At 48.5% G+C, this 14,248-nt stretch overlaps 7 protein-coding genes across 7 annotated transcripts, besides 22 other annotated features; all 7 read right to left on the reverse strand.

Moving 5' to 3' along the window:
* Positions 1–782, reverse strand: Tc00.1047053511531.9 (chaperone DnaJ protein, putative; the record flags this gene model as incomplete). The annotated part of the gene is made up of 1 exon (XM_802767.1): positions 1–782. A coding segment is annotated over one exon (782 nt), but the record flags the coding sequence as incomplete, so codon positions are not given.
* Positions 1–14,248: a sequence feature (heterozygous, Esmeraldo-like haplotype).
* Positions 1,014–1,044: a microsatellite.
* Positions 1,109–1,128: a microsatellite.
* Positions 1,257–1,289: a sequence feature (C-rich).
* Tc00.1047053511531.20 (hypothetical protein, conserved) lies at positions 1,316–2,029 on the reverse strand (the record flags this gene model as incomplete). Its single annotated transcript, XM_802761.1, has 1 exon — positions 1,316–2,029. One exon carries the CDS (start codon positions 2,027–2,029, stop codon positions 1,316–1,318), a length of 714 nt encoding a protein of 237 aa, XP_807854.1.
* Positions 2,383–2,408: a microsatellite.
* Positions 2,501–2,524: a sequence feature (AT_rich).
* Positions 2,544–2,580: a microsatellite.
* Positions 2,839–2,884: a sequence feature (A-rich).
* Positions 3,236–3,294: a microsatellite.
* Positions 3,668–3,715: a microsatellite.
* Positions 3,752–3,785: a microsatellite.
* Positions 3,924–4,064: a microsatellite.
* Tc00.1047053511531.30 (hypothetical protein, conserved) lies at positions 4,235–5,929 on the reverse strand (the record flags this gene model as incomplete). Its single annotated transcript, XM_802762.1, has 1 exon — positions 4,235–5,929. The coding sequence occupies one exon, from the start codon at positions 5,927–5,929 to the stop codon at positions 4,235–4,237; it is 1,695 nt and encodes a 564-aa protein (XP_807855.1).
* Positions 6,100–6,138: a sequence feature (A-rich).
* Positions 6,556–6,616: a sequence feature (T-rich).
* On the reverse strand, positions 6,907–8,550 carry Tc00.1047053511531.40 (chaperonin alpha subunit, putative; the record flags this gene model as incomplete). The annotated part of the gene is made up of 1 exon (XM_802763.1): positions 6,907–8,550. The coding sequence occupies one exon, from the start codon at positions 8,548–8,550 to the stop codon at positions 6,907–6,909; it is 1,644 nt and encodes a 547-aa protein (XP_807856.1).
* Positions 8,565–8,588: a sequence feature (AT_rich).
* Positions 8,799–10,016, reverse strand: Tc00.1047053511531.44 (uncharacterized protein; the record flags this gene model as incomplete). The annotated part of the gene is made up of 1 exon (XM_802765.1): positions 8,799–10,016. One exon carries the CDS (start codon positions 10,014–10,016, stop codon positions 8,799–8,801), a length of 1,218 nt encoding a protein of 405 aa, XP_807858.1.
* Positions 10,112–10,151: a microsatellite.
* Positions 10,204–10,224: a sequence feature (AT_rich).
* Positions 10,428–10,456: a sequence feature (AT_rich).
* Positions 10,719–11,558, reverse strand: Tc00.1047053511531.50 (glucosamine-6-phosphate isomerase, putative; the record flags this gene model as incomplete). Its single annotated transcript, XM_802764.1, has 1 exon — positions 10,719–11,558. The coding sequence occupies one exon, from the start codon at positions 11,556–11,558 to the stop codon at positions 10,719–10,721; it is 840 nt and encodes a 279-aa protein (XP_807857.1).
* Positions 12,243–12,291: a sequence feature (GA-rich).
* Positions 12,881–12,975: a sequence feature (T-rich).
* Positions 13,040–13,127: a microsatellite.
* Tc00.1047053511531.59 (mitogen activated protein kinase, putative) lies at positions 13,206–14,248 on the reverse strand (the record flags this gene model as incomplete). Its single annotated transcript, XM_802766.1, has 1 exon — positions 13,206–14,248. A coding segment is annotated over one exon (1,043 nt), but the record flags the coding sequence as incomplete, so codon positions are not given.
* Positions 13,402–13,445: a microsatellite.

Here is a 14,248-nt window from a genome sequence, read left to right on the forward strand (position 1 = left end):
TGCTCAATATCTATCGTCAGCGTCACCTCGCCGCGAACAACCTTCTTGCCATTACATGCAGGGCACTTGTGCTTTGCGATGCGGCCTTGTCCCTGACAGTGTGGGCATGCCTGTTGTATGTCCTGGTACATGCCCGGACCGAGCTGGAGACGCTGAATAACAACACCATGACCACGGCAGTGGGAACACGTGGTTACACCACTGCCCCGGGAAGCACCGGTACCTTTACATTTTGTACAAACTTTTTGCTTCCCCAGCACAACTGACCTCTGAGTCCCTTTATATACATCTTCAAGTTCAACGTGCAGTGTGCTCTGCGAATCAGACCCCCGCAAGTTTCCACCGCCACCCATGCCAAACAACCGAGCAAAAGGATCCATGGAATGTCCCTGTTCGTTCTGTGCCAACGCCCGCTCCAGCTGCCGCAGACCCTCCTCACCACGCATGTCATACATGCGACGCTTCTTCTTGTCAGTGAGCACCTCATTCGCGCGATTAATCTTGCCGTACATCGCCTTGGCCTCCTCAGTCTTGGCCACGTCAGGGTGGTACTTGCGGGAGAGTTCACGAAACTTTTGCCGCACCTCCTTCTCCGCGGCATTTTCAGTCAAGCCAAGCACAGCGTAGTAGTCCACCTCTTCTTCTTCTTCCGCAGGAGCACGTGCGCCTGCCTTTCCCCTCCCGCCAAAGGCAGCAGTGGGAACGGCAAAGTACACTACATAAAGCAGAAAAAAAATAAGAAGTGTCGGACACGCACATCGAAATTTTCCCGTTATCATCATGGCCAACCTTGTTACTGGCTCAGTAACACCGCTAAACGATGCCGTGCCTTCTTTCCCTCCTAAATGTCTACTTTTTTCCCTCCTTCTTCCGTAAATATAAATATTTCACCGTTGTGTCGGAGTCTCGACCCTCTATTTGGACCAACTGTGCGAAACCGCGTGTGTGTAAGTACTTATATAATTGCGTGTGGGCGTCTATGCCCGTGTTTTTTGTTTCACTTGTTGGAGTCCTTTTTTTTTTTTTCTTCTTCTTCTTTTTTTTCACTGCGAACGCCGGGGCGTCCAATAGCGGGCAACGACCAAACAAAACGTACGAAAACAGAAGAAATAATAATAATAATAATAAAAGATCGCAGACACCGATGCAAGCCATTAAAAAGGGGGAAAAAAGGCAACATAACTGATTCTAGTGGTTCTGTTGTTGTTGCTTTTGTACGTGTTTTTGGTGTTCGTATCCGCTCGAGATTGCATTCACCCCCCCCCCCCCCCCTCTTCCCTCCCATCCCCTTCACTACCCAAGCCGCTGCCGTCGCTCACGATCCAGACTTGCCCGGCATGGGCTTGTAGCCGCTTTGCGCCACGGGCGTCAGCACCTGCTGCCCTAAACGCAGGTTGACGTCCACCGCCCCCGCGGGTGCGCCGCCACGACGACCCGAGCGGTTCTCCTCCATCTGCTCAGCCGACTCCTGCAGCAGCCGATCCTGCTCCTCGCGTGTCACCTCACGTGTTGCTGTGCGTTTAAACATCATCCCGCTGCGCTGCGTGATCATAAGACGCCTCACGTGAAAAGAAAGATTGCTCTCATGCTCGTCAAGCTCCAGAACCCGCGAGATAAACCACTGCTGTATCAACATGTACGGAATTGTTGCCCCCGTCAGCCCGAAGAGTGTCCTTCCAACGCGTGGTATGTTGCGCACTATCCACGACGGCTTGGCTGCGGCTTCCTTGTCATCCATGGTGGCGAACACACGGACAACGCGGTGCCAGGCAAGGCGCCCGCTGAGCCTGTAAACGAGAAAAAAGCCAAGCGGCATTCCCACAAAGGTGCCAAACATCCCCTTTTCAACGAGGCGCATCTCTGACGGGCTCAAATTCTCCTCGTAGTTCTGCAGAAACTTCAAAAAGTCCGCACGCGTGTACGGCCTTGTCTTTTCATCAAAGTTCATCATGGCCATGCCTGCCGTCACGGTGCCGAGTTCACGCACACCGCCACCGCCACCGCGGCCGCTCACGTCGTTTAAAGCCATTAATCCCAAATGTCAATGACAAAATATTCGTGTCAATAAAATCCTCGTGCTCCCCCTCTGCAAACCTGCACCCTCTTTTTTGTTTTATTGAGTAGGCATTGCCCGTGCGTGTGTGTGTGTGTACGCGGGTCAGAGCAACGCCACACATTCACCCAGAAACACACGACACACCCCCATGCGACGCGGAGCAGAAGAAAAGAAGGCGGAAGGTTGAGGCGAGCGTCATTGAAAAAAAAAAAAAGCACGCAGCGACACACAACCAACAGAAAGAAATGGGCATCGAAGGACGGCGCCACAAGAACAATTCAAAACAAAAAAAAAAAAAAGCCGAAGCCCAAGCAGCGGGGAGGGGGAAAACAAAAAAAAAAAAAAAAAAGAACGAATAAGGGGGGAAACACGCTTTCACTCCCTACACACAGACATACGCGGCATGTGCATTCGTGCTGACAAAAAAAGAATGATTACGAAGAGTTAAAAAATAAAAAATAAAAATATGCGTAAATAAGTGAGACATAAAAAAAAGAAAAAAAGAAAAAAAGAAAAAAAGAAAAAGGGGGAAAGATATAGATCGATCAGAAAATCAAGAATGAACGGTGATAACCCCCCGAAAGTGAAGGCTTCCTGTTTTCTCTCACGATACTCACCCAAACAAATAGATGACGGTTCCTCTCTCTCTCTCTCTCTGTTTGCCGGATGAAATTTTTCGTACGTACGTTACCCACATGCGCCTCGGAGTGCCCCGCCCACTCCCCACTCCCGCTCCGCTGACACCCACACAGGAGGGGAAGAGACAAGAGGAAAACAAACACAAAAAGAAAAAAAAAAAAAAAAGAAAGAAAGAAAGAGAAAAAAGAAGCACGTGGTCCCTTTCGTGTTGTAGGCGACAAAAAAAAAAAAAAAAAAAGAGGCGGCAACAACACGAAGGACGATGCTTCCAAAACATGAACACGGCCGCAACAATAACAACGGCAAGCACAAAAATGAGTTGTCAGCAGCAATGCCAACAGTAATCGTCGCAGTAGCCGTCGAGGTGTATTCGTGGGTGGGGAGGTGGGGCGAGCAATAAAAAAAAAAGGGGGAAAACAAAACAGGCGAGAGAAGGTGGCGGGCGTGCATGCACAAAATGTCCCAAATGGCGGTAATTTGTTTCGCATCCCCCTCCAACTCCCACACACACCCCACACTTTTCCTCATAAATTGCAGAAAAATAATAACAATAATAATAATAATGGTAATAGTAGTAGTAATAACAGTAATACTAATAAATGGTAATAAATAGGAAGCAAAAAAAAAAAAACATCTTGACAAGAGGGAAGGACAATTTTGCAACAGAGCTTTCTTTTTCTTCCCCCCCACCCACCACCCACCCACCACCCCGCGCGTTCGCTTCCTTCATGTTTCTTCCTATTACGTGCCTTCTCCGTCATGACCGTTCATCGTAATCACTCAATGTGTGCGGTGATCTCCTGTTGCCGTTGTCCAGGCCGCATGAATTCGTGGGAATTCCCCTCTCACTCACTTCCTTCTCTCCATCACGACACGCAGAAGCCAACACACACACACACATGTGCGTACGTTCCTGTGGTTATCAATCAACGGAAAAGAGAGAATTGGAGGAGCGAGAAGGGAAGCACACACACAAACAAAAAAATGCAAAATAAAAAAATAAATAAATAAAAAGAAATACGATGGGTAGAAACTGTGGAATTTGCCACGCAACACATAATAATAACAATAATAATAAAAATAAAAATAAACAACAATTGTCTGTTCGCTTACTTACGAGTATAACTCATAACAAACCTCGTTTTGTTTTGCGTTTTGGTTTGTTTTCTCCTTCTGCCCTTGAATTTCCTCTCTCACCTATCAGCTGAAATGTATCATCGTTTTCCCTTATGTATACACAGTACATCAATATTCAGAAACAGATATGCGTGGAGATATATATATATATATATATATATATATATACATGCACGAATAAAGAAATAAATAAATATACATATATATATTTATATATTTATTTATTTATTTAGGAAGATACGTTTTTTTTCTTTTGCTTGCTTTTTTTCATTGGCCTTCGTTTCAATAGCATAGAAGCAGACATGCAGCTTTTTCAATGCCCGAATAAAGACCTTGATCATTTGCGTTTCTGTTTGAAATGTTCCAATTTGGAACGTGGCCGGCACCTGAAAGTCCCACGCCTCAACCCCCCTCGCATAATACCTGCTGTCTCACACCACTCTCGGCGTCGCTATGCGCCTGGCTGTTTGTCTCGCATGGAGTTAATTGTGCTGGTGACTCGTCATCTGTCATGGATGATACCGGTTTTGCTTGTTCCGCAGGTTCTGTAAAATCCTCAGGATGCAGCATGCGTGGAGACAGAATTCTGCAGTCCATGGGGCGTGGCTTGTAGCTTGCCACGGACCCCGGTGAAACACAAACTGTTGATACATTATTGCTCACCTCCGGGCTATCGACCAAAATGCCCCCTTTGTATGGGTCCCGCTGAACACGACGCCTACGTGCCGAACACGCAGGTCCATTACCAAAACTTTGTGTCGTCTCCGTTGGTAAATTCACATAATTGTCCTCATTTAAAAAGGGTTGCATCTCAACCGTATACGGTGCATTATACCCCAAGATTTCTGGCTCTAGATGTGGACCACATGCCAACCACGCATTCTCTTCTAGACTCGAGCGATCGTCACCCACAGGACACGGGGGTGTTAAGGCGGGATTCTGCATGCCCGCACCGTTGCCCATATAACCAAAGGCCGTGTTTATTGACGGACATTCATTTTCATCCCATTGCCTTTGATATGCATCGTTCGCATTAGCGGCAGCAGCAGCGGCGGCATTATTCCACATATATCTCTGTATCGTCAACCATTGCATATTAGAAGAATAATAGTCGGAAAAAAACCCACTCATCAGGTCAGCGCGAGGCCCACGTCGTCCGCCCCTATGTGAAAAGATGTCCGCATGCTGCTGCTGCATCAAAGGGAACTGCCGAAGCATAGACCCACGCCTGGAAGTTTTTGCCCACGGTGACCGAGCCGAAGAAAGCTCTTCCATCTTTGAAAAAGGTACAAATGCGTCAATCGGTGCCACAGGTGAAACGGTATTCGTGTTGGCAGTGGCAGCAGCAGTAGCATTAGCAGTTGGAGAATTATTATTTGGAGTAGAAGCCGTTTTTGGCATTGCGCCCGTCCAGTTATGCCGTCGGTGCAAAATGGCCTGCGGATGCTTTTCGTTTTCCATACGCATTTTCACCTGTACTGATGTGCATCCACCAATAGGCTTCCCCTGTAGCAGCACAAAAGCCTCTTTCGCACTTCGGGCATTTTCAAAGGCAACGTTTATGCTTTCCGGGGAAAGACGGTAAAAGTGAAAAATGGTCTGACGTGGAATTACATCCTGAACATCTGCGACAGTTACAGCGCTGCTCACGCCCTGGATATGTAGCGTACATCGAGATCGAGGAAGGGCCTGTGGAAAAGGACCGACACTTAATCCTCTCTGGGTGTTGTGCAGTACTATCTTTTGTGACATGCGCGTGGCGGACACAAATAAGTCTGCCGTTCTCTCGTTGTCCAGTCCGATCGGTATGATTTCACGCACGGCCGGCAGACCCACCAAATACGACATGGGTACCGTGAGACCGTCGTCCATAGCTGCCAAAAGGGACGCCGGGGAGGCGGGATCAGCCGTATCGGCGTCATACACCTCGTGTGCATGATCGCGAAGATAACTCACGGAGAGAAGCTCCTCAAGCACCCTCGAGAGGGCATCCACGGTCTTTTCATCAGAAGCGGTCATTTGTTCTCCAACCTCGCGCAAAGGCGTCAAATTCCTTTTGCATGGCGTCTGCACGTCCTCTTTGGAGGCAAATGACATTTGCTTCTTCCCTTCTCTGTTCTTCCCTTGTCACCCCTCTTTCCCCTCTTTGAATATCCCCCTTCTTTTGGGTGTTTCAAAATTGTTTCCGTCCCGGTCCCCCGCAAATTTTTTGGTAAATATCCTTTCACTTTCTTTGACTCTACGACAAATGCGGGACCGCACACAATAAAATAAAAGAAAAAGAGGGAAAAAAAAAAAAAAAGAAAGAGGCGTAAAACAATTATAATCACAGTAATCATTAAAAAGAGACTCCTTTTCTTCTCCGCTCGGCCACAGGGAGCCAACAATGACACGAAAAAATGAGGGGGCATCTCTATTTTGTAAGCACCTGCAAAGAGAAATGGGGGAAAGAGAGAGAGAGATGGGAGGAAAAAGGGCGAGAAAAGGCGATAGAAGGCGGCCAACGAGGAAGAGACCGACCCCACTCTTCTCTTCCATCTTTTTACCGTTGTTGTTGTTGTTTTTTAATGACGCCCTCCTTTTCTTTTTCCTTTTTTTTTCTCTCCCCTCTTCTTTTCATTCTACTTGTGCTATTTATTTTTCCTCCCAGGTCAATTGATTTTTCTCTCACTCCTCCGTTCCCTTGGCGTTATGTCTCTTCTCTCCTCGTTCCTCTCCGTGTATTGTTCTTGTTGTTGTTGTTATTTTTTTATATTTTTTGTTTTCCTTTTTGTTGTAGTTTTTTTAATTTCGTCGTCACGACCTCCATGGAGAATTAATTTTACTTGACCGCCCTCTCTCGTTCTTATTGCCACACAGACCACACGCGGGTGGAGATTCCCTCTCGGTGCATGTCTCCTCCTCCTCCAGCAGGCATCCAGATAGGCCCCCTCCCCCCAAGTGCCTCCTGTGTTCCTGTTTTTTGTGGTTGTGGTTGTTGTTTTTTTCTTTTCGTCGTGTTTTTTTTTTTTTTGTGTGTGTGTGTTGGTTTCCTCCTCTTCTCTTCACGGGTTCAGCCCTGCGACTGCACAAATCTACCGGCGCTCCTCCTCTTCCTCGGGGTTGAGACGCACACAGTCGTCGATGCGGAGAATCGTGATGGCCGCCTCGGTGGCAAAATGCAGCGACTTGATCTTGCTTGGCTGCGGCTCCAGCACGCCGGCCTCCACGTTGTTGCGCAGGGTCCCCTCGATAAGCTCGAGGCCAAAGAAGCGCTCCACGCCCTGGCTTTTACCCGCCGCCTGCTGTTCGTTGTGCAGCACGCGCAGTCGCGCCACAAGATCCGTCGCGTCCATCGCGGCATTCAAGGCTAAAGTCTTTGGGATGATGAGCAGCGCCTCGGAGAAGGCCGCAATCGCCAACTGCTCGCGCGACCCGAGCGTGTGGGCGAAGTTCTCAAGATAGACAGAGAGCGCCACTTCCATCGCACCGCCACCTGCGAGAACGCGGCTAGCCTCTAACGTGCGTGCCACCGCCCAAAGTGCATCATTCAGCGCGCGCTCCATCTCCTCCAGGACGAGATAGTTGGCACCACGGCAAATGATGCTGGAGCACACCGCATTGCTCGTGCCCGATATGATGATGACATCATCCTCTCCAAAGCGCTGCTCATACACACGCTCCGCTTTTCCGAGCCACTTGGGGTCAAAGACCTCCTCTCCCTCAAGATCTGAGAGTGTGTGCACCACCTGCGCCCCAGTAACCTTCGCAATACGACGCATGTCATCCTTCTTTACACGGCGCACGCCAAGCACACCCTCGTCCACCATGTACTTCATCATACTGTCCTCAATACCCCAGGAAGTGAGAATCACATTGGCACCTGCAGCAATCATCTTCTTGATGCGTTCCTTCGTGATGTCAAGCTCTCGCTGACGAATTGCCTCTGCCTTATTTGGGTCCGTGATGGTGATGTTGATGCCTAGCTTCATCTTCACCGCACGGAGATCAAAATCAATGAGTGCAATACGGGCGTTCTGCACCGAGGTTGGCATGCCCTGCGCCGCACGAGAAAGACCCAAAGCAAAGCCCTGCATGAGTGCTGATTCGCGGGAACTCTTGCCGTGCTGAAGGAGGACACTCACCGCCTTTCTGGGGTACACGACATCACCGAGCTCATTCACCGTCTTGACAGAAAGAATGGCATCCACCACAATCTTGGCAAACAGATCCGCGTCAGAACTGAGAATCTTGCTGCTCATTGAGGTACGTGCAATGTTCAGGAGGACGTCCTTGCCCAAGCCGTCCACCGGCACACTGAGGTTTTCCTTGAGGAAACGTACCGCCTCACGCAAAGCCAATTTGTAGCCTGCAATAATGCTTGTTGCGTGAATGCCTTGCACAATAAGGTCCTGCGCTCGCTTGAGTAGCTCGGAGGCAAGAATGACGACAGACGTTGTGCCGTCACCAATCTCCTTGTCCTGCAACTGCGCGAGATCGACAAGGAGCCGCGCAGCGGGGTGCTCCACATCCAGGCTTTTCAGGATCGTTGCCCCATCGTTTGTAACGCAAACATCGCCAACGTCGTCCACCAACATCTTGTCAAGACCAATGGGGCCGAGTGACGACTTCACAATATTGGCCACTGCCATTGCGGCTGTCACGTTCTCACGGCGCACCGGCAGCCCACTTGTGCGGCTGCCGTTAATCCCTAGTGTTTGCTTCTGCTTCGTCTGCATCCTCTCTCTCTCTCTTTTTATTATTTATTTTTTTTTTTGCTTCTTTTGTTGTTTACAAGGCTTTCCTGAATCAAACTCCTACCAATGTGTAGTTGGGATTATGAAAGTAAACCAGAAAAAAAGGGACATGCCACCAACAGCCAACAGTGCATTCAAAATGCACACTGTGACAAGTGTTCGTGGTAAAATAATATAAACATACAGCAATATATATATATATATCAATCGCAATAGCAACCCAGTTCGTGTCACACTCCGCTAGACATCATCAAGCGGTTTGCGCTCCTTGAAAGTAACGCAAAAAGGATTCCTACAACTACAAGCACCATTGAAAAAATGCTGATTACCAAAAATCCACTTAAGTTCTTCCGCACTGTGGAGTAAACAACGTCGGTGCAGACTACCGGAGACATAGGAGGGAAGGATGGACACAAGGGACAGACAGCATCAACCCACTTGGGTGGGTCAATTGCATCGTAGCATACCCCGGCAACGCAGCAACCGTCACGAAAGCCGGAGCAATTGAAACGCTCTTGTAGTAAACAAATATCATGGTTTCGACCAGTCTTTGTATTATTGACGCCGCGTTTCCATGCGTCCAGAAACTTGCTGGGATCCATCACGGAAACCTGTGTGTCCCGATCATAAACAGCCGCTGCGATAATAAGTGCAAATAGAGCTATAAATAACACAACGAGATAACCAACATATACCAGCAAAAACATCATTTGCCGCTGGCGTATCCACATAAACCCAAGGATGGTAAAAAGACAAAGAATAATCCCAAAAACAAGGGCAGACATCGCAACGTGACCACACGGTTCACAGAGACGAACCGCTGCGTTCTGACGAGCAACAATACCGGACATGACAAGCAGCATAGACGCCATAATAAACGTAAAGTTTATAAATATAAGAGCATACCCAAAAAGAGACTGAAGGACCCTTCGAGAGCCGCGTAACGAGGATTCGCTCTCTCCGCTGCCTGACACCCTGGGAGACTTCTGACGGCCAGAGCTCGCAGCATCGGGGGAGTTTTCAGCCTCCTGTGGTGCAGCTGCTGCAAACGCAGAAATGTTCTTCGTGCTGTTCTTGATGAGCGGCGTCTCTAGCTGGTTCCGCAGTGATCGACTGTGGAGAATATCCTCCACAAAGGAATCATTAGAATTCTCTCGTTCACCACTCTTCATGGCGTCCATCCCACCATCACCCCTATATATAATATTACCCCCACCGCCACCACTACCACAAAAAGTAGGATTTGACGCAAGAAAAAAACAAAAAAAAAAAAGAATGCTCTGTATACATAGATAAATAAATATACGTGCGTACATATATATACATAAAGGAAGAAAGCAACAACCACAAAGCAAGAAAAGAATTGGTCTCCAAATGTAGAGGAGAGATGCCTCTGAATTAGAGAGAGGTACCCCCTGCAAAGGAACCTCACTTCCTCCCCACATCATACCACCCCCTTCTTTTGCCCCCCTCCCCCACTTAAAGTCCTCCTCCTGCCCGATTAGTCGTTTCTCTCACTATTTACACCCTCAATGACTTTATGTTTTGTTTTTGTTTTTTTTTTTTTTTTTGTTGTTGTTTTTTGCCCTTCTTTTGTTTCTGGTGACAATTCCTGTCCATGAATCCGCCCCTCCCATTTATTATTTTTTTTTTTTTCCCACTTAAAAAATAGATTGGTTTTGCCCCTTCTCTTTGGTTGCTTTTGTGTTTGTTTGTTTTGGGAAAAGGAAATTTTCACTCGTCTTGCTGCCTGCGGTGCCTCATCTCCACATGCCACCCCCTGACGGACACGCGCACAAAAACACACACAAACAAAAAAAAAAAGAAATATATATATATCCACACGGCCAAAATAGAGGATTTTTAATAATAAAAAAAAGATAAAAATGCCGGATGCATGTGCCTAAATTTCTACGTCTCCAGAAAGAGAGTCAACAACGCAGAGGGCGGCGCTATCCATTTGTTGCATGCTTGCTTCTCCGCTGCTGCGCTGCAATTCCCCACTGAATTCGCTCTCTTCCACTTTCTGTCTGTCTGCCTTTTCCCACGCCAGCACGGAGAGAAAAGGAAAAAGAGACCTTCTGCATGAGCCGTCGTCCGCGGAGGTCTCTCCCCTTTCCCTACCGTGCCAACAGACGCAGTTGCAGGAACTACATCTTCGACATGGTGTTGGGAGCCTGATCCTGGCGCCTTTTGAGCTCATCCTCGCGCTTCAGAAGCCCTTTAAAGTATTTTACCGTCTTGACCTTCAGCTCCAGCGTCGCATCTTCGTCGAGGCAGAGAACGGCGGAGGGGTGCAACTGCAGGGCGGTGATGGGGTGGACGTGAGTAACACTGCCCTCGACGCACCGCGCCACGGCAATCGCCTTTTTTGATCCTGTCGCAATCACAAGAACGCTCTTCGCCTGCATCACTGTCCTGATGCCAACAGTGAGGGCCATCGTCGGAACCTTGCGAATATCGTTATTGAAAAAGCGCGCGTTAGATGCGATAGTCTCATCGTTCAGGGACTTCACGCGGGTGACACTGTCGAGGCTGCTTCCTGGTTCGTTGAAGGCGATGTGGCCGTCGGTTCCAATGCCGGCAAGAAATAAGTGAATGCCACCCACCTGTCGGATTTTGTCCTCGTAACGCCGGCACTCTTGGATCAAATCAGGGACGGTACCGTCAAGCAGGTTGCGATTCTCCTCGGGGATGTCAACAAAATCAAAGAAGTTTGTCTTCATAAAGTAGAAGTAGCTCTGCGGGTGCTCGCGGGGAAGCCCAACATACTCGTCCATATTAAAAGTAACGACATTGCGGAAGCTGACGCGGCCCTCACGGTATGCCTGGATAAGTCGCTGGTATGTCCTCACTGGAGTGCCACCGGTCGGGAGGCCAAGCACAAACGGTCGCTCTTTTGAGGGCGAAAAGTCGTGAATTCTGTCAACGATGTAACTCGCGACGTAATCTGCGACGGCATCGCTGTCTTGAGAGATCACTATGCGCATCTTGTCTGCGGAAAGATGATGCGTTCAAAAATAGACGTCTGTTGTTGTTGTTGTTGTCTTCCTCTACGCGTGAGATGTGCGATGTATATATATCTATCTCTCTCTTTACTGCCTTCCCTCTCAAATCGACTGCCGGCTGGGAGGATCAGTCCTTCCTTCCTCTTGTTTTATTCTCCTGTGCCCTGTAGACTGCCCGCACGTGACGCAACACATTGAGGCAAAATTTGCGGGGAACCACGCAAAGCAGCAAAGAAATAAAAGGAGTTTGGGAAAAACGGCAATGCCACAAAGAGACAAGAGGGAATGACGCACGCAAAGGCAGAGAAAGGGCAGCGAAGAAGTAAGGGCCAAACAGCAACCGCAACAACAACAACAAAAAGAAGGATTGGTGGTGGTGGTGGGAACCAACGTCGCACTGACGCAATAAAACGCACACACACACACAAAAAAAAAAAAAAAGATACACATATCAATTCACCGAATCCTTTCGTTACATCATTTCCCACAGGCATGTCTGCATCTGCATGTGTGTGTGTGTGTGTGCCTTTGCTCGTTCTCTTCCCCTCCCCTTCTCTCTCTGACTCTCCTTCTCTCCCCGCGTGTGTCCATTCCCTCCTACCCACCCACCCCCACCGTAACACGCAGAGAGCGACGTTCAACAGTGGATAATTGAGGTGCACACACAAAAAAAAGAGAGAAAAGCAGAGAAGAAGAGGGAGGGGAAAAAAAAGAAACGGGCGACTCATACAGAAAAACACAAACAAAATTTGACTCGAAGACAACAACAACAAAAAAAAAAAAAAAACGAGGTGCAAAAACTGTGGGGAACCGTAGTTGTGAAAACGGAAATGAAAATGAGAAAATGAGTTGTACGTGAGCGTACGTCATTGGCAATAGGAAGAAAGAACACAATCACACGGTGCATGTTCATGACAAAAAGCAACAAGACCGTTTCGAACATCGCCACCCTTAAATTGAACGCAAAACGGAGAAAGAGGAAAGACACACATCACACAACACACACAAAAAAAAAAAAAAAAACATGCAAAACATTGATATACTCGATACATAACTGTTGGTGTTGTCGTGTGCATGCCTTCCCCTTTCCCCCCGCCTCTGTTCCCACCCTGGTAAATGTACGTGTCGTTTTTCCCCTACACTCAGGCATCCAAATTCTCCCTCTCCCATTCTCACCCTCAGCTACGGACCAGCAAAAAGACATAGACATCCCCCCATCGCAATTAGACTCCAGAACTAGTATATAAATGTTGCAATCAAAATGGTTACAGAGCCTCAAACAGGACTCGTGCCGCTTACCCAAATCTTTTCTTTCTTTCTTTTTATTTTTTTTTTCTTTTCTTTTCCTCTCTTTATGTTTCTTCACTCTGTTTCTTTCCTCCTCTTTTTCTCTCTTTTCCCGTTTTTAATTTACTCCTTTTCTCTTTCTTTCCGTCTATTCAGCTGCAATTTTTCTTCGTACCTTGTTTTTGTTTTTGTTTTCTTTTTCGTCCTTTTATTGTTACCATTGTTGTGGTTTTCCGTCATTTTTGGTCGTTGTTGTTGTTGTTGCAAGGTTCTCCCAAAAAAAAAAAAGGCGCCGTGCACGTGCATCGTCTGCTGTCAACAAGACGCGTCCAAATGTTTTGTCTATCGTTTTGATGGAACATCATGCAGGGAGCACTTCTGTCCATTCACATTGTGGCGCGAGGTTGTGTTCCCCGAGACTCTTGGAGGCGACGCTGGTGCTCCTCCTGGCAGCGGAGTCCGCTTTGACTGCTTCCTCTTGGACTTCGGGGGATGGTTATTGTTGACGACACCATCCCCGCTGCCGGCGTTCACTGTCGTGGTAGGAGTAGTGGTGTTGGTGTTGGTGTTGGTGGTGGTGGTTGTAGGCACAGTGTTGGTGTGGGTTTTGGGCATGGACTTCGGCACCGTGTTGCTATTGGCATCCCGCAGGACAGACAGCGCATTGAGCGCCACACTACTGGTCGTGGTGAATGCTGTCGACACAGGTGAGCTGCAGCCACTTGGCAGCGCAGGGAACATGGGGTAACCCAATTTAATCGATTTCTTCAGGGACCCCAATTTCCATCCGCCCATTGGATCCGCCTTCTTGCTGGCCATGCCCTGATTCTTCCAATTCTTGCGGGAATGCGTGGATGTTCCCTGCGGCACACCAGACACCTTGGAGCCTTGTTGGCTAGTGGTGGAGGGAGGGTTGAGCGGACCCTGCGTCGAACCGCCGGCCATTTTTAATGTCTGAATGGAACTAATAAGCATCTCCCTGTTGGCTTTATTTTCCGGCTTGGACGTATTTTTGTTGCCATTAAATATAGGCGTAGCCATTGTGTGGTGTGTCTGCATCTGACGGGTGCTAATGCTGGGAAGCTCCCCGGAGTTGTTCACACCTCCATTTATCGCCGTTCCCAAGTAGTGGCTCCACAGCGTCCCCAACTGCTGAAAGGGGGAGGCGCCGCTACACCCATTTCCCAGACTAGCGCCGCCCCGCGATGTCCCTTTATTGCCCAATGACCACTCGTCCTCCGACTCCAGCACTCTCGGCGGCATCGCTAAGAGCGGCAGGAAGACCTCCCCAGTTTCCTCCGGCTCCCCGGGAAATAACGGCGCCTTAGGCTGCACAGCAACGAGACCCGAGCTGTTCGACGCGTCCACCGCTGGTGTTTGACATG

The sequence above is a fragment of the Trypanosoma cruzi genome, genomic scaffold (genome assembly GCF_000209065.1).
Source record: "Trypanosoma cruzi strain CL Brener 1047053517133 genomic scaffold, whole genome shotgun sequence".
Lineage (NCBI taxonomy): Eukaryota > Euglenozoa > Kinetoplastea > Trypanosomatida > Trypanosomatidae > Trypanosoma > Trypanosoma cruzi.